The 24,522-nt window shown below is 43.1% G+C and overlaps 5 protein-coding genes across 5 annotated transcripts; 1 reads left to right on the top strand and 4 right to left on the bottom strand.

Annotated features, from left to right (window-relative positions):
* Positions 1-6: 6 nt before the first annotated feature.
* On the bottom strand, positions 7-2,426 carry EAF02_002597 (uncharacterized protein; the record flags this gene model as incomplete). Its single annotated transcript, XM_038898645.1, has 12 exons — positions 7-352; positions 414-456; positions 592-637; positions 728-791; positions 843-861; positions 969-1,027; positions 1,212-1,300; positions 1,361-1,775; positions 1,827-1,912; positions 1,969-2,165; positions 2,220-2,235; positions 2,301-2,426. 12 exons carry the CDS (start codon positions 2,424-2,426, stop codon positions 7-9), a joined length of 1,506 nt encoding a protein of 501 aa, XP_038760933.1.
* Positions 2,427-2,760: 334 nt separating this feature from the next.
* EAF02_002596 (uncharacterized protein) lies at positions 2,761-3,819 on the bottom strand (the record flags this gene model as incomplete). The annotated part of the gene is made up of 1 exon (XM_038898644.1): positions 2,761-3,819. The coding sequence occupies one exon, from the start codon at positions 3,817-3,819 to the stop codon at positions 2,761-2,763; it is 1,059 nt and encodes a 352-aa protein (XP_038760932.1).
* A 1,363-nt stretch (positions 3,820-5,182) lies between these two features.
* On the bottom strand, positions 5,183-8,874 carry EAF02_002595 (uncharacterized protein; the record flags this gene model as incomplete). The annotated part of the gene is made up of 4 exons (XM_038898643.1): positions 5,183-7,144; positions 7,258-7,791; positions 7,844-7,854; positions 7,926-8,874. 4 exons carry the CDS (start codon positions 8,872-8,874, stop codon positions 5,183-5,185), a joined length of 3,456 nt encoding a protein of 1,151 aa, XP_038760931.1.
* Positions 8,875-15,992: 7,118 nt separating this feature from the next.
* On the bottom strand, positions 15,993-18,793 carry EAF02_002594 (uncharacterized protein). The gene is made up of 2 exons (XM_038898642.1): positions 18,149-18,793; positions 15,993-18,090 (listed from the first exon to the last, which is right to left on the bottom strand). Exons 1-2 carry the CDS (start codon positions 18,266-18,268, stop codon positions 16,708-16,710), a joined length of 1,503 nt encoding a protein of 500 aa, XP_038760930.1. The 5' UTR covers positions 18,269-18,793; the 3' UTR covers positions 15,993-16,707.
* Positions 18,794-19,261: 468 nt separating this feature from the next.
* On the top strand, positions 19,262-20,449 carry EAF02_002593 (uncharacterized protein; the record flags this gene model as incomplete). The annotated part of the gene is made up of 2 exons (XM_038898641.1): positions 19,262-20,183; positions 20,238-20,449. 2 exons carry the CDS (start codon positions 19,262-19,264, stop codon positions 20,447-20,449), a joined length of 1,134 nt encoding a protein of 377 aa, XP_038760929.1.
* Between the last annotated feature and the right edge of the window lie 4,073 nt (positions 20,450-24,522).

Raw genomic sequence — 24,522 nt, 5'->3', positions numbered from 1 at the left:
TGTCGATCAAATACGCGCTAATCTCGTCGAACCGAGGACATGGCGGTAGATCTTGATCTCTGAATTCAGCAAGCGTGTCAATTTGTGGTTTTGTTGCCTGGGTGCGCCTTGGCCCTCGAAAGTACGAGCCCTTCGCACAACGGCGGCTGGGGCAGTTGGGACCCTCTGTCGTTTGCGAGGGGGCTCTGAAGTATTCAATGTGTCCGACCTTAACCTGGTATGTTGACCGTTGTTTGGTATGCCCTCAAACTCGATGAACGGATCCCTCATACTACTGAATCTCGTACCATCTTCCTTGAGATCAACCTTTGTACCTATGACCTTTTTATATTTCACAGTTTGTGTTCCATATCTGTCGATCTCAGCTTTTCACTCACAGTGACAACTTTGGAGGAAAAGTAAATTGGACTCACTTCATAACAAAGGATTCAAATCTGCTTTTACTTCCCATATCCACTAAATGTGTCAACATGTCGACGATTTACTAGACGATTGAGGGGACCGATCCACATAAATTCAAGGGGAAAGAGACCAGACCCAGAATATGTAATTTATTATATAGCGATGAATAAAAAGCGGTGCAGTACTTACTATACCAGGTAATAGAAACAGGCCAATATATAGCTGTATAAAAGTCCTATATGGTTCGATGCTAAATCAGCATTGCCAAGTATATTGTGGTAAATTGAATGCGGGAAGAAACAGCTCGAAGGGATGGAGTAATCACCGGTGGTTTTTTGAGTAGGACTGGGTTCCCTTCATTACCGTGAGTGCCGGCGTTGTTTATATCACTGCTTTGAGTAAGACGAAAGGAAAGGTTATTGTTAGTAGCTGTTGCTTACTTGAACACAACTCCTCCCTCTACGATAAGTTAGTGTGATATGATTATGGCCATCGACATATACTTTATGGCTAGGGGCTATACAGACTAGAATATTGGATTGTATGAGGATATTAAATATGCTTACCCAAATCGAGCAACGCATCATCTGGTGCATCACGAAGAGATCGTGTAGTCCGCAAATACCTGAATCGAAATTAATATATTTGCTGATATTCCCCTCGAAAGGGAATCCACCTACACTCTGCTCCATCTAGAAGCGAATGATAACACATCAGTATTCTATAGCTATTAGCATTCAGCAAAGGACTCACCGATATCCCCCTGAAATAATTAGCAAAAGCTCGAAGTAGGTAATGATTTTACTTACATTTCCGAAATTACTTCCTGATGAAAATATATCTCATTGCCGTTATGGTTGGGCAAATAGGTTTTGTATGTTTGCTGAAAAAGGGCATGCTATACTAAGTTAGAGCAAGACGAAGGACATCCAAATCGAGGACTTAAAAAGTAGCGTACACCAAGCTCATGTATGATGGTCTTTGCAACTTCTCCCTGGACCATACGTATTTCTGCAGTATTCAACTTTTCCACAGTTCCAGGAAGCAAAGCTGCGAGGGCATGGAAATCAATGTTTACAATAGAAATGTTGCTTATTGAGCTGGTTAACGTTTGTCCAGCAATACTTCCAAATTTGTGATCTACTGCTAGAACACCGTTTGCTGGATCGGTATAAGAGCTTGTTAGGCGGAAATATATATTCTTAGAATGGCTCAATATTCTGTCTCGGACGTTTCTTCTACCTGCTTCAGTTCCATACACTAGAGGATCTCTAGTATTGAATCGTTTCCAGCCTGAACGTGGTGTCATCAATGTAAAGGGGACCTCCGACTGTGGAATGTCAGTCCACTCGGCGGCAAGCAGACCATCAAACCTACACAGGCAAATTTAATTGTGAACTACATAAAATTGAGGGTATAATTACCATGGCCACAAATCGGCATGTGAGATATACAAGCTTGCTATTCGAATGGATGGAAGTATGACCTCCCACACGATGTCGTCTGTACACTGCCGTCATCATCAGAACCGTCATTTGCACCCGCCATAGGAAGCCTTCCACTTACAGCATTCCAGTACCCATCCAAGTCTCCTCCCAAAGGGAAGTCAGCCAATTGTTTTGGCAAGGGGTAATTCCACTTTTTTCTTTGCATTACAGGATGGATGGTAATGTCCGTATTTGGGTTAATTGCAGTTTCGTCTTCATAGATATGGTAAAGTGGTGCCAAGACATCTAACCTCTCCAACTCCGCCAGCGGTAAATCTGGAGGCAGATCATATTAGCAAAGATCTGTGATGTATAGTGAGATTTACACACCTGCCAAGGAAAGCCTCTGTAGCCAGCGCACATCGTCGGCGAATTTTCTCTCATCATAGGTAGAATGCGGTTTCAAGTTACTGGCGTGAGGCCGCTCTTCAATGGTATAACACCTTGAATTTCTGGCTCGGCGAGATGGCCGTATATGTCCGCAAGCTCAGTACGAGGTATATGCGGTCGCCAACACGGAGGAGGAGGAGGAGGCATGTTCAATAGTAGAGCAAGGACTGTTCGTGAGAAATTTTCAATCTAGTTTAGCTATCTTGCCGATGGATACAATCGAACGCATGCTACGAAAACATTTGCTGCCGCTGTAGAGAGAGAATTGACGACTGTCATTCCAACCAGCACAAAGAAACAAAGAAAGCATACAACCAATGGTTGAAATAAATATACAACAACAAGGATCAAAGACGAATTCGGCCAATGACTACAAGTCCTTTCAAGGATTGATACACCCAAAAAATCTCCTCGGTAAAAATTGCAAGTTTGAAGATATACCAGAATTTGCAAAGACCGCTTGGAATAGATTAGAAAGCCATCACATCAAAATTAAGCTCTCGCCATTTCCCACTTCCAAAAATTTAATATCCCCTACCTTTTCTACATCACCACTCTCGCCATTCTCCTCGGCTTCTCTCTCCAACGCTTCCTTCAGCGTCACAACTTTACGATTCAAAAACCAGCTCACAATTCCTCCACCCACCTTGACCTCATCATGCGTACCAACCCAGTACTTCGCATTCAACAACCTTTGAACCTTAAATCCATTGTGTGCCCCTTTATTCAATTGTGCTCGAGGTAACGAAATGTCCTGCAATCCATGTAATAACGCGAGGGTCTGAATAGGCGGTTGAGCATTTCCCACCAATGTAAGATCTCCAGGGTCGATTCCATGAGGTGTATATATCACAGCTTCAGGTATATCGCCATTCGCATCTTCATCTGAAATATTCCTCTCCGAAAATGTCGAGAATGTAATCATGATAGCAGAATGATAATAGAGCAAATCCACACCCGCTTTCGCCACTCTCGATATACCCACCCAATTTGGTAAATACTCTGTAGAAGACTCTTTCCAATCACCATCAAACCTACATATCTCTTCCACATGATCAAAATGTGCCCAAGATGTTATCGCCACCGCAGCCTTCGCAGTTGCAAAAACCGGAATGGTATTTGGAATTTCGAGTAAAGTGTCCTTGTGCATATGGTCTGTGAATTCATGGCTCACCACCACTGCATCAATCCAGCCTCCATCGCCTGCGATTTCCTTTTCCAGTGCAACTTCCTCAATACTCTTGATGAACTCTTCAATCTCGGCGATACTTTGCACTGCGCTGGGATTGGCATGCCATTGTTGACTGAAGAAGGCAGCAACATCACTTTGGCCACCGCGTAGCCATGGATCAATCAATATGTGATAATATGCTTTATTGAACGAGGTTTCCGCTGTTTTAGGGTACGGTATCGAAAGAAGCCATGTAGTGTCTGCATTCAGATGAGTGATGAGAGGTCGAGAAGTATTGAGAGTATTGCGGATAGACTCGTTGGGAGTGGGTTGAAGTAGCGCGGAAATTAAATTTATGGGTTGATCCATTTTCACTGTACGGGAAGATTATTAGTATGCAGGTTTATGAGAAAATGTAGTTTAGAGTTGGAGTTAGAAAAAGGGTTTCTGCTAGGTTAAATTGTGATAGTGGCGGGTTCACATGAGGAAGGTACGGGGTTTCAATGACGTCTGAATGCCCACGATGGGACTGGTCCAGCTCCACCGGGTTCCCAGGATTAGATATCGTAGGTACTTTGAAGTTCATATATCAAAAACCCAAAACCATCTACTCCTACCAAAGGAATTCAAATTCAAATTGGTTGAATTCTACCATATTAACTTTCGGATTCTAAAGTATGGTTATCATAGCTTTAACTTCTCAATCCTTGAACGAACCATTCGATCAAATTATAACTCACACATCACATCACATCACACGTGCATAACCTCAAAAATCCCAAGTCTTCTTTCAAAAGATGCTGTTTCTGTTTTCACTCTCAATTATTACAAATGATTTACCCAGGGTTCATATCCCCCAATCCATCATCATCTTTCTCCCCTTTCTCTCACTTCGCTTTTCTCTCAATTCTCTTCTCTACTCCCCTCAAAATCCTCCCCTTTCCTCCGTCACAAAGTCTCGCTTCTCGCTTCTCAAGTCTCAAGACCCATCCCCCTCCACACGCATGCTCTATCTCTCATCCCACCTTCAATATTGTAGACCCGCCAAATCTAGCAGTAATCTCCATCCATGAATCAAGCACACGCGTATTTTCTTCTCTCACAAGGAACCCATTATTCGAGACTCCACTACCCACTATCACACCACCCAATAAGATATCCCACTCCCCTTTCTCATCTCATTCCCCACACCGCCAAATTAATAGAGAAGAGAAGGTAATAAAAAAAAGCGAAACAACAACTTTGAAAAGCTAAAGGTAAGAGAAAAATAAACTGTTCGACTACTCTTCACAATCAGACAACACAAATGCTACTCAATTCAACTCCCATAACCCCAAGATATAATCTTATCCACAGCGAAAGCAAAAATAAAAAGCGAGTCAAATATCTCGTCCATCAATGATGAGACTCGCGATCCACAAGTTCAGGTCCAGGTCCAGGTTGAAATCGAGTTGAGCGCGAGAAGATATAACAAGCGAACCATATGATGAAATGCAAGAGAACGCCTGCCCACACTCCACCTCCAACCTCCCGCACCAAAATCCAGCAGGCCCGCCAAGCCGTTCTAGAGAAATGAAAGCAAAGCTTGCTGTCAATCAGACCAAAAGCTGAATCGCAAGTTCCCGGTGCTTTCGCTGAAAGCTTATGCATAAATCCAGAATTGAACAAAGTTTTTATCGTGTATATGTTGAAGTGATATCATTTAAAAAGGATTATTATCTCCAAACGACTTTCACTCTCCACGAGCCTTTCCACGTCTTCGGAAAAAGTCCATGACCTTTCTAGCTGCACCACTACTACCACCATGATCATTGTGTGCATGCTCTTGATCATAAGCATCGGCAAACTTGCGATTGTTCTTCTGTAGTACACCTCTACCATTATTGCGTCCTGATGGTCGTCGCGAGTCTTCATATGAGTTATTATTGTCATTCTGATATGGACCACGTCGACTTTGACCAAATGAAGATTCAGAATCAGTCGTCAATGCCGATTCATCTTGGCGGAAGTTTGCAGGCGGTAAGAATTGTGGTGGGCCACCCATCCTAGAATCTGGATTCTGCTGTTGTGGTTGAGCAAAACGTTGTCTTTCTTGTTGTGCTGGGCTAGCGCGGTTTGGATCATATGCTGCATCCGCATGCTGGTATTCGGCTGTACTTCCACTAACATTTCTGTTGTCCTGCGACGCGTCAAGATGATTACCTTGCATTTCGGGATATGGCTCATAGTGACCGTCGGTTGGAGTGCTAGCAGGTGGGGTATTTGGGTCTTTACCGATACCAATAGATTTCAAAGAGAATGATGCCGGGAGGAGAGAAAATCTTCTTGAAGCTTTTTCCTGAGAACCTGTCGTGGATCGCCCAGCTATACTTCCACTTCTCTTTTTGCCAAACCCAAATGATATGGAGCGTCTAGAGTCTATCGACTGTCTCGAGTCATCGGTATTTATGATATTGGCATTTGACATGCTGACTGGAGGATATGACTTCTTTGGCTTTTCTGAAGATTTCTCTGCGTGTGATTTACCACCAAAAAGCGAATTAGTTCTGCTAAATATGCCCCCGATCGTGTTTGATCTCTTGTGAGTCTTGCTACCCTCAGATGGTACATTTGCAGTTCCTGCTGGAAGTCCTGCGACTCTGGCGAATTTTGGAGCTATAGGTTGAGAAGTTGATTGAGGAGGGTATTCAAAGGTTTGTTCGCCCTGAATCATAGGAGGGGATATATTGTAGCTATTCGAGCTCTTTGGTTGAGGTTGAGACATACGGCCATGAGCATTAGTTCCCGCGACGGTTGGGGCCACAGGCTGGCTGTAAGATCCACGGGTTGGGAAGCCCATAGATCCAGATCTATTAGAAGTCATGGAACCACCGGTAGTTGGTCTTGCGATTGATGGTTGGCCAGTCACTGGGGTCGTATAGTTAATGTCTGAAGCAGCGCGGTGATCCCGAGTAGGTCGAGGAGGTGGAACCATACCTTGTTGTCGCTGTGAGCTTCCCGTTCGTCTTGCCGAGGCTGCTTGTTGGGCTTCTCTTGTCATTGAAGGATCCTGAGGCGATGACTTATCTCCTGCAGGGACATTTCTTCTAGAGCCTTGAGCTCCGGAAATCTCGACTGGGCCTTGGCTGCCAGCACGAGCGCGTGTTCTCGAACCAGATTGAGCACTGGGCGAGTTGGTAGAAGGCTCGCCTCTCTGTGTTTGTGATCTGGGAGCCACATATTCGACCTGTACAGTTCGTCTCTTGTTGTCCTTTGAAGTTTTGGGAGGCGCCTCTTCTCCATCTTGATCCACATGCCCATGTTTCCTACTGAGATCCCCAACGGCTGCGGGTGCCTTTTGTGATTTGGGTTCCCGAACTGAAGCACTTCTCGCAAGTAGAGGAGCTTCTTGAGGTTCATCAGATGGGACAGTAGTGTTGGCAATCTCTACAGTAGTAGTTGTGCTGCTAGTAATGAAGCCAACGACATGCGCATATTCGCTCAGCCAACTGTGTCGAGCAACTTCAAATAGATCTGCACGTTTGCGTGGGTCTGGGACGAGAATACGTCGGAGAAGGTCTCGAGCATGCGGTGTAACATATTCTGGAAAGGTAAGTGGTGTCGAAACTATATATTTGTAGAGAAGGTTAATGTTGTCGCCCTCAGGATTGGCTGGATCATCATCGAAAGGTAGGTATCCTGCAAGCATTGCATACTGAATTCATGTTAGCAGTGCAACTATCAACAGGTGCAAAAAATCAAGACTACCAATATCACTCCGCAACTCCATACATCGACCTTGCGGCCGGTGTATAGCGAATCACTCACAACCAATTCTGGAGCTGCATAGCACGGACTGCCACAACTTGTCTGCATCAGATCTCCTCTCCGCGAGCCGCCAGGTAAAATCTTATCCAACTCCATACGCTTGACGTAGTCACGACTAGCTAAGTTGTACTCGATTTCGTCTCCAAGCTCATCGTCGGGGTTAAAGGTGTTTGCAAAACCAAAATCCGTAATGATAATGTTGCGGTTGCGATCCAGCAGAAGGTTCTCAAGCTTCAAATCTCGGTGAACAATTCCCTTCTTATGTAGATATCCAACACCAGAGACCAATTGAGCAAACAGGCGGCGAGCAGCGTTATCCTTGAGGTATCGGTGGTTGAGAATGTAGTCAAAGAGTTCTCCCCCTGAAGCATACTCCAGAATGATACCAATTTGCTTTTCTGTTTCCACCATCTCATGTAACTGAACAATATTGGGATGGGATATCTCTCGAAGAATGGCGATTTCTCTGTAAATCTTTGCAAGTCTCGTAGGGTTCGTCCCGACACTGTCGCGGCGGATAAGTTTGATAGCGACCTAGGAGGATAAGATTAGCATAGCACCAAATCAATATTCAGTGAAGACTTACTTGAGTACCACCTGCTTGTTTCCAGCCCATTTTCACCTTACCAATTCTCACCTCTCAAGAGTATTGCCCAGATAGTACTCACCGAATTTACTGTTCTTTTCACGTTTCCCAGAGTTTGCTGAGTGATCATGACGGGATCTCTGCTGCCGAGGAGCTTCTTCCACCACGGGAGGAGCTGCAACGACATTAGGTACGGCCTCCGCCATTCGTTCCCTCTCTCGCTCCAAATCCACCTTGGGATCGCTCACAATCACACGATTCAACACCTCACTTGCTTCGTGGGACAGTCCAGCAGGCGAATTGGTACCCGCTGGATGTGATCTATTTTGTGCATTAGGAGGTGGGCCAGCTCTCTGTTCACGACTTCCACTCGGTCTATGCGGTAGAGCTTCAGGTGATTGTTGAGCTCTGCGTCTGGCTCGAGTGGCCGCTGTGGCAGCAGCTGTTGCATCCTCGCTGCTCGTTCCATTGGTTTGTATATTCCTCCTCTCGTGATACTGGTTCTCCTGTGACTGTGCCCGACGTGGGGAATCTCTCGCCCGCTGCTCGTCCGAATGTTCACCTCGTCTTGAACTCGAGCTACGATTTGTGGCCGAAGTGGCAGGCGCTATTGCTGTACTCGGTCTGTTTGAAGAAGATCTTTCCGAGACCATTGGGGGCACACCTCGTTGATGATCGCCCGGAGCCATTGGAGCAAAACTCGAAGGGGATGTGGCGGTGGTTGGGGAGATTTGATTTGAAGGATGATTACTGCGAGGATTTATTGGAGCTGAGTTTGTGGTTACCGAAGGTGAGGTGTACTGGGGTTGGGGAGGTGTGTTTGTAGATGCGCCATTGCCGCTCGGCCTTCGAGATGGTTTTCTTGCAGAGGAGGGAGAAGCGTTGGTGGTGGATTGATTATAGTAAGGGTCTCGCGATTGTTGTGAGCCCGAAGTGTAAGGTCTCCCCGAGGAGGATGGTGCTGCCACTGGAGATTGCGATCCTATTGATGTTGGTTGATGAGGGGCGGTCTGCAAAGCGGCTGAAGACATATCTTGTAAATTTTGCGCACTGTTGTCAATCGCAGATTGGGTGTCTAGCAAGCGGAAATTACCACAACCGTTGCTGAGGCACGATTCAGAAGGTGCTATTATAATTGCGAGGTTTTCGCCGGTCTATCACCTATTTCCACCAACTAACATCATGGGAGGGGGGAGGATCGAGGAAAATTAATTGCACCTTTGGGACAGGGGGATATTGGGAATGCTGGCGATAACAATTATCAATGAGAGGATTGTTGGATATTTTTTTTTAAGTTTTCGACCAAATTTAAAAAAGAGTGTCGCGGCTGGCGCTGGGATTTGGGCGACTATTATGTTTAGATATCGTAGCTCCCTAACGAAAAAGTAGGCGGTCGAGGAATATGGGTTACGGCGGGAACGGCTCCTTTCGTTAGTGTCCGACCCTCTCTTTTTTTTTATGGTCTTTGGTGGTGAATGTATGAGGGTGTATAAGGGTGGAGTGTGAGTGTGAGTGAGTGAGTGTATGTGCGGTTGTTGGCGGATCAATTGAACCCAAAGTTGCTTTGATTTGATTGATTGATTGATTATAATGCGTAGGTAGGTACCAGTAGAGAGCGTAATTAAATGTGGGTGGCTGGGGAGAAAGTAATGCAAGACCCCCAAGATTGGAAATTGAAATTGAGATTGGAGATTGAAATGAATCGAATTGAGTTTTTTGTTTTGGATTTTGAATTTTGGATCTTTGTTTTTTTTCTCGGTCGAATCTCGATGTAGGTAGGTAGGAAGTATGTAAGTACCCTTCTTCTGTTCTACCTCTTGATGGGAGAGAGGGAGAGAGGGAGAGAGGGAGAGAGGAGGGAGAGAGAGGGAAGAAGCAAAAGGTAGGTAGGTAGGTATGTAGGTAGGTAGTCAAGGTAAGGTAAGGTCTGGTGAATTGGGCGAATTGGGTGGGTGAAATGGTGAAAAAGAGGTGAGATGGTAAAATGTAAAATGTGAATGTGAATGTGAATGTGAATGTAATTGTTGTAAATTGTGATGGATGGTAATCTTCTTTGGCGATATTTTATTGGTTGTTATGATTAATCCTTTTTGATTTTCCTTTTCCTTTTCTATTCGTCTGGAGGATTTATTGTGGTTATTGTTTGGGCTTTTCTGCTTCTTGCTTGTGCTTCTCTCTTTTCTAGCTGAACGACAGTATGTAAGTTGGATTGTATGTGGTAAGGTTTTCTTCTTCTTTTTCTTTCAAATGTACAACAAGAAGGTTAAATAGAGAGGGGAGAGAGGGTAGAGAAAGAGAGAGAGAGAGGAGGGGGTGAAGAGAAAGATGGTGAGCGAATGAGTGTAAAACGGTAAGAGAGGGAGAGGGAGAGTAAAGTGAGTGAGGTGGTGGTGGTAGTGTTGTGGGTAAGTCGATTAAAGGAAAAAAGGAATAACAAGGTGGTAAATAAGATCAATCAGGTAATCCCTCAGTCAGGAATATAATAAGGCGTAAGATGGAGGAAATGCAGAGGATAGTGAATCGAGAGACAAGAGAGAGAATTGTACAGAGGAGATCCGATGGATTTGCCCAGGGGTAAAAAGATGTACCTAGAGATGTGCCCACTGCCTAGAGATATCCCTCGAGATATACCCAGCGATATACCCCGAGACCTCTATCAAATCTCGGAAATCTCAGAAATCTCAGATGCGACCTCTATCAAATCTCGTCATCAAGCACCTTGTACCCAGAGCATAAAGCTTTAGAGCATGAAGCTTCGAGATTATGCTCCTTTCCGGAGAGAAGAAGCGTGTTTATAGTGATTTCCCGCCGTTTCGCAGGTGTAACACTGGGCTGATGATGATGTGATGATGTGATGATATGTGATATCAAGGCTTCCAGGGAGTGCTCTGTAAATAAGATATGATAATGATTGGAGTGCTGGGTGCGGGCTGAGTGCTGGGTGCTGGGTGCTGGGTGCTAGGTGCTAGGTGCTAGGCTGTTGTATTGACTATTGACTATTGACTATTGACGGTTGGGTATTGAGTCGGTACAGTATCTAATCTAGGTGGATGCTCATAATTCATTCCCACGTTCCCTGTGTTTGGGTCCTTGGTCCTGGAGTCTTTGGCTCCTTGGGTGTAGATACTGACTGTTGGTGGATGAATACGGAATAGGGAGACTCTCGGTGTAGGTACATGTATAGGTAGGTAGGTGTAGATAGAAACTTGACATAAAAAATAAAAATATAAATAAAAATGTGAATTTGAAATAATCACTTACAATTATTGATCAATCGATATTCCTTTCTTTTTCTCCTTCTTTCCTTTCCTGCCTTTTCTTTCCATATATGTATGTATGTCTGTATAGGTATTATGTTCTCGTATTGTACTGTACTGTACTGTAATGCAATGCACTATCCTGTACTATATTGTAAGTCGGTAAGTACCTAATTGGTCTTTCTTTCTTTCTTTCTTTCTTACCACAACTACAACCACAAATCTTCCCTCGATGATCTGATATATCAACCCTTAAGATTAATAATAAAGATTCTATTCTTCTCTTCTCTTCTCTCGTTCCCTTCTTCTTCTTCTTCTTCTTCCAAGTTCTCTCCCTTCTTCCAATTCCCCAATTCCAACTTTCTCTGGGTCAGCCCAAACCTTCTTTCTCGATCTCTCCCAAGTAATTTCCTTTTCCTTCATTTAGCGAGGTTGGATGGGATGGGGCTCATGGGAGGGACGTTCAAAGTGGGAAAAAGGAGAAGGGAAAATGAAACGCCCAGGGCGGTGGATGAACGGAGCGGGCATCGCACACAAGGGAAGCCAAGCCAATGCAAGGCACGCATGCGGATTGTGAAGTGCATTTCTGATGGGAAAAAGAAATGCATACTTGCACTACCGACACAACCTCTGGACTTGCACTCCCGTGAGATATGAATAGAAAATGGTGGCTGCTGGTTTGCTTGGTTGGGATGGGATGTATGGTATGGTTTGATACTTTTTGAGATTCATACCACGCGGGAACCATAAGGGGAGGATGATGAATGAATGAGATAATGTATAGCATACCTATAGAGAAATAGAGCAAGTTGTAAGAATACTATCGTATGATTCAAATCCAATTCAATAGCTGGCTGGCTGGCTGGCTGGTATCAAAGATTCGTTCGCGTTGGCTGTTGCGTCTAGGTCCTCGTCTTCGGCTTGTGGATGGATATCAGATGGGATGGGTGAAGGAGGTAATCGATCCGGAAAGATATCGAATTTGATACTTTGAAAACGCAAAGTAGGTAGGTAGGTAGGTATTTAGAACACACACAATTCAAAGCAAAGTCCAAAAGAACAAGTCCAATCTTCACGAGCAAAATCTCCATGCAAAAGAACAAGACTTTCTTTTCCTTTTTCCGTCCCTTTCCTCTACATTACATACAATACAAGAGGATCACATAAACTTATTATCAGATCCATCACCCCGAACACTGTGCATGAATCGTCCTGGGGATACCATATTTCCATTTACATCTATGTACGAAGCATCCCCATCCGCAAGCGCACTCTCGCAACGAAAAGGGGGAGAAAAGAGACGAATCAGGTCATTCCTTGATCCATCAGACGAACGAAAGAAATCCCCAGAAATCTCTCCTTCTAGAATTATCATGTACACATTATCATGCATTAACATCATTCCCACCCACCAATCAACCATCAGCGCGTTCGCTCTCGCGTTTTCTCTGGCATAACATCACAAACCTTAAGCCCAAGCTAGCCCATCCCATCCAACGGTGAGCGCGCGAGCGAGCGACCGAACAAAAGAAAACATCTGATTCTGACAGCCTTCTAGCTCGCTCCTCGAACGACAGACGCGGGACCCGCGAATGAGGGGGATCCTAGATGCGAGGCCATGTCTTTCTTGGGATGCATGATGTGGTTCCATAGGTACGCATCCTTTCCCAAATGGCATAAACATCATCATCCAGCGGCAAAACTTTCTTTGCCTTTGCATTGACGTGGCATGCTCAGATCCTGGAGAGGTACTTGGGTACTTATTACTAGGCTTTTAGGGAGGTAGGCTCAAGGTAGGTAGGTTTTCTTTGGATGGGATTGACCGTCTGTTCGTCTGTTCGTCTGTTCGTCTGTGAGTAATAAGTCAGTATGTATGTCCTCTGTTCCGTCGACGAATATTCAGATCGTCATTAGTCCCTTGAATTGTATGTATCTGTCTCTCCGTCTTCCCCCTCTCTAGGATCCCCCGGTGAGTAAATAATCCTCTCTTCATGTACCGGTGAATCCAGATTTTAGTTGAGATCGAATTTGTACACCGTACACTGATGTCGAGATACTAAAGGAAGAACCTTGAGTCTCTTACTACCACTAACTAACTTGGTATTTACTCCATCACAACAAAACGCGTTGTGAAGTCATCATTCATCATCATTATCATCATCGGTAAATTTTCCTTTAATTAATATATCTTCTTTATATCTATATTCTCCGTAAATTCAATTCAAGTATCAACAAGGAAGCCCATCCACACTACACCACACGTACACATACACATACACATTACATTACACAATCTCTCTCACTCTCTCCAAAACCAAAAAATGATCATCTTCATCTTCATCTCAAGTTCTCAATACATCCTCCATCTTTAATTCTCCACTGCGCATCCATCCATCCACCCATCCATTCATTTATTGATACAAACATACAAACAAACATACAAATATACAAATATAGAGCAAACGCAGTACCGGTACTCCACAATATATCTACCCACCTACTACCCACCTACCTATCCACCCGTACCCTCCAATTCAAAATTCAACATCCCGTCCATCTCCTATCCTCCTCTGACTATGACTCTGACTCTGACTCTGACTCTGACTCTGACTCTTGACTCTGACTCTGACTCTTGACTCTTGACTCTGACTCTTGACTCTTGACTCTGACTCTTGACTCTTGACTCTGACTATAAAAAGGGATACTAATATAATAGTATAGGAAATAGGATAGGGTAGGACAGGGTAGGATAGGAAGCGCAGATGTAATACTATACAATCCGTATAATCCATTCATTTATTCATCCATCCCAATTCTCCCGATTCTTCATTACACAACTCACCTCTCTCCCCTCACCTCTCTCCCCTCTCCTCCCCCCCCCAAAATCAAATTCAAAAACCAAAAATCCAAACCAAAAAAAAACATACATAAACTACTCACCTTCTCATTCACCCACTCACCCACTCACCCATTCACCCATTCACCCCAACCCACCAAACAAACCCACCAAACAAACCTACCTACCTAGTAAGTAAATCATGACATGCATAAACACCGGAGATGAAGCGCCAATCTTTCGCAACCGACGTATACAAACCCCCTCTTTCCCTACCGAGTGAACAAGCGGGCGGGCGGGAGAGTGAGTGTGTGAATGGATCTATAGTGTTTGATGGATATATAAGTAAGTGAGTAGGTAGGTAGATAGATAGATTTCCAAAATTCTAAATGTGAGTTTCAAAATTCTATTTATGTTATGGAATTTAGGATATAGATATATATTTTATCTGTTTGTTAGTCGTTGTAAAGAAAAAGAAGGGAGGAGGGAGAAAGGGAGGGAAAGAGGGAGAAGAGTGTTTTGCGGATTTTGAGATATTTGGATAGTATATAGATAGGGAGGTAGGTAAATAAATAGATAGATAGATATTATAAAGATTTGATGAATGGGTTAGTATTGATATTTGTCTAGTAGGTAAGTTGAGTTGTATATAATGTATAAAGACTATCTATTATTTAGAGCTTAAATACAAATAAGTAGGTGAGTAGATAGATATTTAAGATAGATAGCTATTAGATCAAGTTAAGTCAAGTCAAATTACATTATAATACTATGTTAAATATTTATTGTCTATCTAGTATCTAGAACTCTATAGATAGATAAATAGATTTCATCTAAATATCTATCTATTTTTATTTTCCTAATAACAGAATCAGAAAAATCATTGATTCGATTCCAATTTCAAAGCTCTAGAAATAGAAATAGAAATAGAAATAGAAATAGAAATAGAAATAGAAATAGACATAGAAATAGAAATAGAAATAGAAATAGAAATAGAAATAGAAATAGAAATAGAAATAGAAATAGAAATAGAAATAGAAATAGAGATAAAAATAAAAATAAAAACACTAGATCTAAGACTCTATTCATCTAGACATTAATAAACGTATTCAATACTCATATATAAAAGAAATTATAAATAAACAAATAACAAATCCCACAATCACCTAGAATATAATACCTCAATCTCCCTCCCTAAACACTCTCTCTATATATCTATATATATCAATCCATCCACCCACTAAAATTTACATCTCCAATCCCCCCCCCTTTCCTCTCCCCCAAAAACATTCTCTGAAACAAACTAGAAATCCAATCAAAAGAACACCGGCTGGTCCACAGAAGACCCGAAGAATCCTGAAATTTTACTTGTTTTCTTGTTTCTTTTGGGTGTTGTTTCATTGTATACCGGTAGATGGATACTTAGGTACTAGATAGGTATCTAGGTATTATATCGTATTACATTATTATATCACATTATATCAATATAAAAGAAGAAGAATGTACTATACCTAGAATAAGAACATCAATATCAACATCAATATCAACATCAACATCACCAGCCAGATATCATATCATTGCCATAATACCTAAGAATCATACACTATCAATAGGTATATACATATCTATCTATCCCCTATTCCCTATCTACATATCCCCAAACCTCACAAAAATCTCACATCTACACCTACACATACACATACCGTACATATACTCTGTATGCACATGAGCTATAAATACAAATACAAACCCAAACCCAAACATAAATAAAAACCCATCTCCATCCATCCTCGAGGAAACCCCCCCCCCCCCCCCAAAGAAAATCACACCAACACCAACAAGGAAAGATTCAGGTACCACGCACCCACCCACTCCCATCCGATCCACCATTCCTGAACTAGGTATGGTAGTCAACGTCGTATTACTCCGTACAATGACATGCATGTATGTATGTATATGCATGTATTCTGGGTACCTGCACCATTCCACTCCCCTCCCATCCCATCCAAGTTCGTTCCCCCTCCCATCTCCTCGAAAACATAATACGAATCACATATCAAGATAGACATATATATATACAATACCTACAAATACATATACCTATATATCCAATCCACATAACTCAACAATCCATAAAAGAAGAAGGGAATCGGCTTACATACGAAAGGTGCAAGCAAGCAAGGAGGACATTGTTTCGTTTCAGCATCTAACCCGATTCTCGATTCCCGATACGACGAATAAATCTGATAATAATTATTCTCCAGGCTACCAGTACATACAAACTATAAAGTCTTTGGACGGGCTGATGAGTGCGGAATCGATGGTCAATCAAGGTTGTGGTTTTGTGGGTTCATTTATGTTACTGTAGAGTTTTATGCTGGAATTGCTTGATCGGTCGATTGATTGATTACCTGACACACGCTTGATTATCCATAAAGTACCTAGGTACCTAGATAATAACAACGGTGATACCGATCTAACCGACCCGATATATATTTAGCTTTGATATGAATCAAGAGGTATGGTATGGTGTATGGATCAAATGATTGCTGAGGTCGAAACTTTTGCATTGTTTGCTTCATTGTCTCATCTACTCGTACGATTGATATATATTCAGGTTCACATCACAGCATCCGAAAAGCAGGTATCAAATGTCAAAGTTTGTGTACAAGATTCATCGATGCTTTCATCAAGCACGGGAGTTGCAAAGCAAAAGCTGTACTCGGCGAGATTGCAGATTACTGTGCTGCTTAAACAATCTCCATCCGGGATTACATTTTAATGGAGATGTCATATACATCCAAACCTACTGCAAGTCCCGTCAAGGCAGAGGCATAAAGTAGTAATATCCCCATAGCTTGGAGATTGCTGACAAATAAAGTTGGGATGGTCAGGTTGACGAGTCCTGTGAGTAAATTTGCAGCCAAGAAGATGGCCAGACCATTTCTGTTAAATGCTTCAAGGACTCGACTGGTTGAGACTTCATAATTCTCCTTTTCCGTCTTCGCATCCGTGCTTTTATGAGCCGCGGGGGAGAATATCGTTTCCACCAAACAAAATGCAGTCAATTGTGTGCAGTTGAAAGCTGAAACCCATAGGAAATATGGAAGGTTCGCAAGGCGGCGTGATACACTTAATGCCAATCCATATTTGTAATTTGTGGTGAACAAGTAGAGGGCAATCCACACGCCTGACCATGTACCCATTTGCATCAAGAGGCGTTTTCTCTGAGCAACTGGACCTCCGGTCGGTATGGAATTGCGTGGTAATACGAACATCCCAGCTGCTTGACCAGCTAGAAATATTGCGAGATAGCCAAAGAAACTAAAGATTCCTTCACGGTTCTTCGAAAATAGATCGGTTCTTGGAGCTGCGAGTATGAAAGCTTTGAGGCTGGTATATTCCAGTGTAACTTGATACAAGGAGCCGAGGATTACGGCCAACAGGGCATATGACGGGATGAGCTGAAACGCGGACTGAAATATCGCTACGAATGGAGGAATGAATGCAAGGGTAAAGAAGAAATTCCAGTGAACTCCGTATTCAGTAACATGCTCCGCATAGTCCAATCCTTTGACACTGTATAGACGTATGGCACCAAGAACAATCAATGGTAGTGAATGGCGAATCGAGTTGTATAAGAGTGTGCTGAGCTTCGTTGTTCGGCCAGCATTCTGTTCTTTGAGTATCGGACGGGCACCTACAAGACCACCTGAAAATACGAAAGATCCTACTCCCATGTCCATTAATGATGTTCCCCAGTTTTCTACCTTAGCAAACCTCCGTGGGAAAATCCTGAAATCGACTGCAAGTATAGCTATACAAGTGATAACCATCATTGCCCCTCTATAGATAGTAAGGAAAGGCTTCTTTGGAAGAGGATTCAATTCGTCTGAAGGTTTTGCTTTTGATTGTGGTATTCTCGATTTCTTTTGTGTAGTCTTCTGTGTGGTCTTCTGCGGTGGAATTGCATATAATAATGGAACTGGCGCAAGCAGTAAGAGATTCAAGATGAGAGGCATATCTGCGTAGACAGAAATCGCGAGAAGAATAGCCCCGACATTGAGAAGGAAGTCGACAGCGAAAGCAATTGGAGTATATGGTGCGAAAAAGTACTGGCGGCTCTGTAAAGCCGACCAAAGGATAACTGCGACCTGTTTTAGAAGGTTAGCTCGCTGTGCAATAATAATTGTTTGCACGGCTCAAACATACTGGAGCGACAGCAGTAACCATATTGATTTCTCCAATTCCTCCACCTGTCAAATTTGACACAAAATCCTCCTTTAAGCTTTTGTAACTAGCAGCCATAGCTGCTTCAGCTGCCCGCGACATACTGGTAACGCTGGGCTTGTAATATCTGTTGAACGAGAAGGTCAAAACTGTGTTATAATTTCTGATGAGGCCAGACAATCCGACGCATTGTGGCTACGACAGCCCCGCCGCTCGGTTCACCAAACCCATCACATCACCCTTCCGACTTCACAATTTGTAAGACATATTTTTTCCTCGTATCTTCTAGCGAAAATTTCCAATGATTTGAGTTCATCCAGTCTCGATGAAAACCATGATTTTTGTTTCTGAAGAAATTAGCATCCAGGGGAAACTGAAAGAAAGTTCTGACCGGTTTAGATCCCTAGTGCACAGCCACCTCAAACACTTACTTTATGTTTCTTTCTTTTCCATTGAGATGTCTCGCGGATACTTGAAACCACCTCTTTCTTTCAAGAATTGTCAATCGTTCTGGTGACTTGTCTTCTTTAAATCACTCATGAATGTACATTTCAACCCACATCCGGCCTATCAGGTCATGTGTGATTGAGACACACCCGCGGTTCGGTTCAACGGAGTTTCTATCGAAAGCCTGTGGCTACCCAGTGTTGAGAAGGTCTCGGGTCCCCGTGGGAACTTACATACTTTGGCGATACAGATCTCCTCATAGTTACAAGCGGCTTTGATGTTAGGAAGTTGAGTAGGGAGACTCAAGGGATGTTATGGTTCAGACATTCTGTAACTCGTTTCCTTTCAACGTGAGTGATTGACGTCTCATATGAGCAAAGGCAGGTATGAGAAAAGCACTCCATATCTTTTGACTTTTATTAGATCATATAGTATACAAGTTCTTCAGCTAGCTTTCTCTTGGGAATATTTTTGCACCCCGTCCATCAATGGAACTGATGTCTTTTGACATCACAAAACAATCAACAATAAGCACTTGCATTTGAACTTGCTATTTCTCTACTCAATATATTTAGTCGTTTCTAGCCAGGTTTCCGCTTTCTCCTCGGGCGTTTCTTCAAGTATTGTCCGAAGTCAGCCCAGTCTACCATGCCGGGGATCATTCGCCCGCGGAATAAGAAGCTGCAGCACCCCGAATTGCATCCGCAATCTGCGCGAAATCGTGAGCGTGAGCATAGCGTTCCATCCCAGGGCGTTGGGTTTATATCCCCGCTCGCACCACTCCCCAGTCCCAGCCTAGTGGCAGCACGAGCTTATGCCTCACAATGCCAAAAACCAATCGGCTGGAAACTTGACGCGTGGTCGCGACAAAATAGCTTATTTCAAGCACAGCAAACCCCCAGGAGGCACTCTACCATGGTGACCCTGGCGAAACACACACCTTTCTTGGACAAGGCATCTTCAAGTATAATCTCCCCTAATTTGCCATCGTCGCAGATGGTTCCAGGGGTTCTACACGCCAATGAGAAGATGGTACATTCTAAATCTTGCCTCATTATTCGATCAAAAGAATCAGCAGATTTCAGCATCTTCGATACTAGGCGGCATTCTGAAACTCCAGCTTCTTCCACTTCAACGCACCGTGTTCCATTCGAGTATACCCATGACCGCTTGCAGACTTGGGGTCACGTTTATTTTGGAAATGTTGTCACCGCTGATGCTTTCGTCAATGCAGTCAATCTGAGGCGACCAAGCTTGGGAATGATAAAAGAACAGGATATGCATGAGTCCTTCAGAATATCGGATCGGGTGATAATACGTGCTAGAGTATTGCCTAGAGAAATCGAACGGAAGCCCTTTTGGATTCAAAGAGAAGTTGACATTCGAGAACTGCGAGACAACATACCGATGCCTCAGTCCAATCAGGATCATTCACGGGGTTCAACAATCGTAAGGAGGTCTAGCAGGCTTCGACGGTTATCTTTGCAGCAAACTTCCATTCCAAATCGACGCGGGACCGCGGACCATATCAGACGCCAGATCAATTCCAATCACGTGGCAGTACCGATCCGTAAGTGTCTTGTGTACAATGACAATGTATACCGTGACTAATAATTCATTCCAGATATTGAATATGCTTTACATTATCTCCCAGTTTTGGCCGCTCTGATGCTATCAGGGCATATTCGTAAAGGTGATTCCATTGATCTTCCTTTACCCAGCCCAGAAGCATGGGTTGATACAATCGCCTATGTTTATACCGCGCAAGGGGAAATCACACTGGCTATGAAGGAAAACATTTTATTTCTAGCTGGTAGGGTAGAAAGCGAATGCTGATACTCTCACGCGGGTCTTCTAAACCAGGGGAGAACGGGACCACGATCCGATCGGACACAGCCATATCTCAAACGGATCCTTAGGGGGTATATGTCGGGATTTCATGCATGGCTGCGTGGGCTTGGTTCAGGCCACGTGGTGCACTGGTGCGGTGCTTTTAAGGATATCACGCCGTGCATTTGACGGAGGAAGCTTAGTGACGACACTTCCGTTCAGGATCTACGGCTTCTTACCAAAATGCGACAGTAAGCACTTTATTGCGATCTACGACAGTCTGTACTTGAAACAGGATAAAGTCATTTCCTTCAATACTACTCATACCTGATCTTTTAAAGCTTCATGGGGAAATCATTGGTCTTGATCGTCGACGGAGGGAATTTCAAATACTCCGTAAAATGATTGAACAACTAGGATCGAGATTCCATGCGCGACCATTTTCTCATGTCGCAAGGATCAATTACATGACGCTATTGACGGCCAAGGTACATAACTATGAGCAAGGATGATTAAAATCTCAGTTTTTGACCATTGACCGAGAAAGGCGCGATAAGGAAAGAATTCAGGATTTTTGACTCGCAATGTCGAGTCATGAAGCCGTGAATCGGCAAATTCACATTTTGTTCGGCTAGATAATTGTGCTTGACTGACCGAACAGCCGATGGCTCTCTTAGCAGGTCTTGTCTTCCCAATGACCTAATTTAATCTTCAAAGGCCTCGTATTTTCTGCTGATTTCCTTGAGCAATTCGTATGAAGAGGGTCCAATCGATGCGCATACCATGATATTCAAATCGAACTAGTGGATGATTTGATCTGGAAAGCCTTGCCCTCGCCATTGATCTATTTGAAGTCGGCCCAATTACTTAATCCCCGTCTAGTTCATCATCTATGATACCCTGCCGCGTCTAAAGCCCGTGAAGATTTAATATGCCCCCAAAGCCTTGAATTCATGATGTTACCATCCTTACTAGTATATCAGTATGCTTCACTTTAACCGCAAATTCTGACAGATAGGTAAATGACTGCCTCGCAGAATGTATCTAAACAAGCGCCTCAATATCAATAAAGGAACGGTCCCAAAAACGTTTTCTCCACAACTTCCTTCCATATTCAAGTAGTCTCCCACAAATTCCCTGTAGTTACATCTACTAGATAAATATCTTAGAGGAGATAGACCATGGTAGCAGATTTCTTTCCATCACTAACAGTTGTGATATGCGGACCACGCCAGAAATGATATATCGTCTCCACAAACCCTTATTACTTTCCAGTTTAACAAATGGCTACAGCATTCTATAATTTCTTTGATGCCAGATTTTCAAGTGCTTCCCCAGATACTCTCATAGGAAGCACACGTAACACCATCTATGCAGGTCCATCCGATTCAAGCTTGTTACCTAAGATTTTAACAGTCCTCAGTTTTTTTCTCTTCTTGCTTGTACATCGATCTTCGCGTGCTAATCCTCACCCAACATACCCTCGCTGTTGAGATAATGTATGAAAACCTCATGCTTCAAGAAACCCACATTTGCCAAAAAAAAATATAAGCCAAATCCAGAGTGTGCCCCCATTTCCCCACCTTCTCCAATCATCTCCATCTTCTCGGATCATATGTCGTGGTTTCGTCATATTAATCCAAGGCTTTTCATTATGGACAGATAAAAGCCAAACATGTGAATATGACATTTTGCATTCTCTTCATCTATTTCACCTAATTTTTGTTCCCTATCAACATCAAAGACACAAAAATAATGAAATTTATCCAGAGCTTCTGAATTTTCACGGTGCGTCTCGACTTCCATGTTTAGATCCTCTTCACTCATTCTTACGAGGCTCGAACATTACCTATCTACACCAGCCGAGTTTTGATATAGCCTGAAGCTCGCTTCCTTGCACTCTCCCCCCAACTCCACTTACCTACTCCCCGATAATATCACACTTGGACACAACGTATATGAAATTTCGCTGCATTCATAAGCTCAATATACTCAAACGGAATTACTCAAATTGCAACTCGGCCCCACAATCAGAACGGGCAATCACCTCCATTATTCATTCATTATCTCATCCAACTCTTTCGTCGGTCCCCGGGCCGGATAAATGTCCTTCTTGGCGACCAACATCCGATCTTATGGGAAACATCATCCACTGACGAAAAGGGTATCTAGATGCCGAGCGACATTCGGATGTAATGTATGTAATTGCATGAGAGATTTGCCGATTGCAACGCAAGATCCCATTTCTCCCATTTCTCCGTTTTCCGTGTACTCTTGCATGTTCTCGATGTCCATGAAGTTCCGAGCGAATACCGGTTTGGCTGGCACACTCCGTCTTACCATGCATATACCGAATGAAATGAAAAATGTAAGAACTGTATATCCAACATGGTCCTAAATAGTTCCACTCCTGTTTCTCCGTTTGTCGATTGCGTTTGCTAGATGCAACGCGAGGCAATCTGGAAGTGCTATTACATACAAAGAAATCCTACAACATGCACACCGTATGCATGCTTGAAGATAGCTATGTGGTTCTTCAGTCACTTCTCCACCTCAGTCCAGAACATAACTCGAGACCACATAAATACCTGGGTAATCACTCAATACCCCAGCGCCATTTCTTCCACACAAATCACAACCCCCTAACCGCACCACCCTTCCCCTGTAATAAATTGCATATGCATGCATACTGCATAAACGTTACAACGGCTATGAGTGATGAACACCTGTCTGGTCTGAATATCTTTCCACCTTTTATTGGAAATCTTCTCAAAACGTCTTTCCAGTTCCGCACATCGCATCATCTTTTCCCAGTCCAACATCCTGCCCTTCCATTTCAGTCCGGGAATCCAGATCCATCAAAACTCAACGCAACATTGAGCAAATGAAATATCCACCTCCCCACCATCTGGGTCACTTCCGATTAGACACGCCAAGGCCAAGGAATATGCCACTGTCATTCAAGCATATGCAGGTAGCAGTACATATATATGCATATGCGTTACACATCCATAACTCTTCAAACCTGCCTCCTTTATTATCTAACCGTTTCATCCCAACTTGCCTTGCGTTTTTTTCTCTGGCTTGCCGGATTTGGTAGACTCTGGCACCTGGCTTTGCTGATCGGTCAGGCCGAATGGTCTTTCCAATAGTAATCTCTTACCAAAGAATGAACGCACAAGGTACTTGTGTACATATGAGACGGTGAAATATGGTGTCTGTGTCTGAGCGATTTTCTATAGGGTGCGGAATAAGTATGGAATAAAATTGGGCCAAGATATATGGGCTGTTAATAGGTTGGGTTTCACACGCATCTTCAATCGTCAGTTAATGTCAAGTTTGAACAAACGAACGATAATTTGATATTGAAGATCCAAACTATATGCTTGCAGCTTCCGAGTCTCCTATACAGACCATCTCATCTTATCGCATCCATATGCTTATTGAGATAATTATCTTTCTATTCTACATGATTTGATTAGATCAGATCAGATCACTGTCATGATGCCTTTATTTCCGTGACCAAAAATTATTTTCTCATAGATCCTATTCCCATTTTGATTGTGGACCTCTATATGAGAGTCTTTCCTCCTTCGAATCCACGCTGATAATTAAGTAAGAAGGAAAAGACAATGAAATGAAGATATCAGAAAGGGTTTTTTTCTTTTTCGAGACCGTCCTTAAAGCCCATCACCCCGACACTTTTGTAGACCAGTTTCCATCCTAGTAAATAAATTGGAAATGAAGAAAATATCAAATTTGGAATGAATAACATAGAAACGACATATAAATAGAAAGAAAAATAAACAAATTCTGAGGTGTGGGATGTGCGTATGTACATCGATATCCTAAAGCAGCTACCAAGTCTTCTCATCTCTTTTCAAGAAAAGTAAATGAAAGATAAACTCCAAAAACAAATGCAAGAATATGTTGTGTGTAGAATCCAATAACCCAGTTAATCTTTTCAATCGCCAATATGCTGAATGCACGAGCGCGTACGCCGGCCGGAAATGTGAAGAAACGTTGAAACAATAAGACAACGCATGTAAATGACAAACAGTAGGAAAGCGATCGCCCCC

The sequence above is a fragment of the Botrytis sinoallii genome (genome assembly GCF_014898435.1).
Source record: "Botrytis sinoallii strain Bc 23 chromosome Unknown BSIN_004, whole genome shotgun sequence".
NCBI classification, from domain to species: domain Eukaryota; kingdom Fungi; phylum Ascomycota; class Leotiomycetes; order Helotiales; family Sclerotiniaceae; genus Botrytis; species Botrytis sinoallii.
This window is presented reverse-complemented; position numbering and strand designations above follow the sequence as displayed.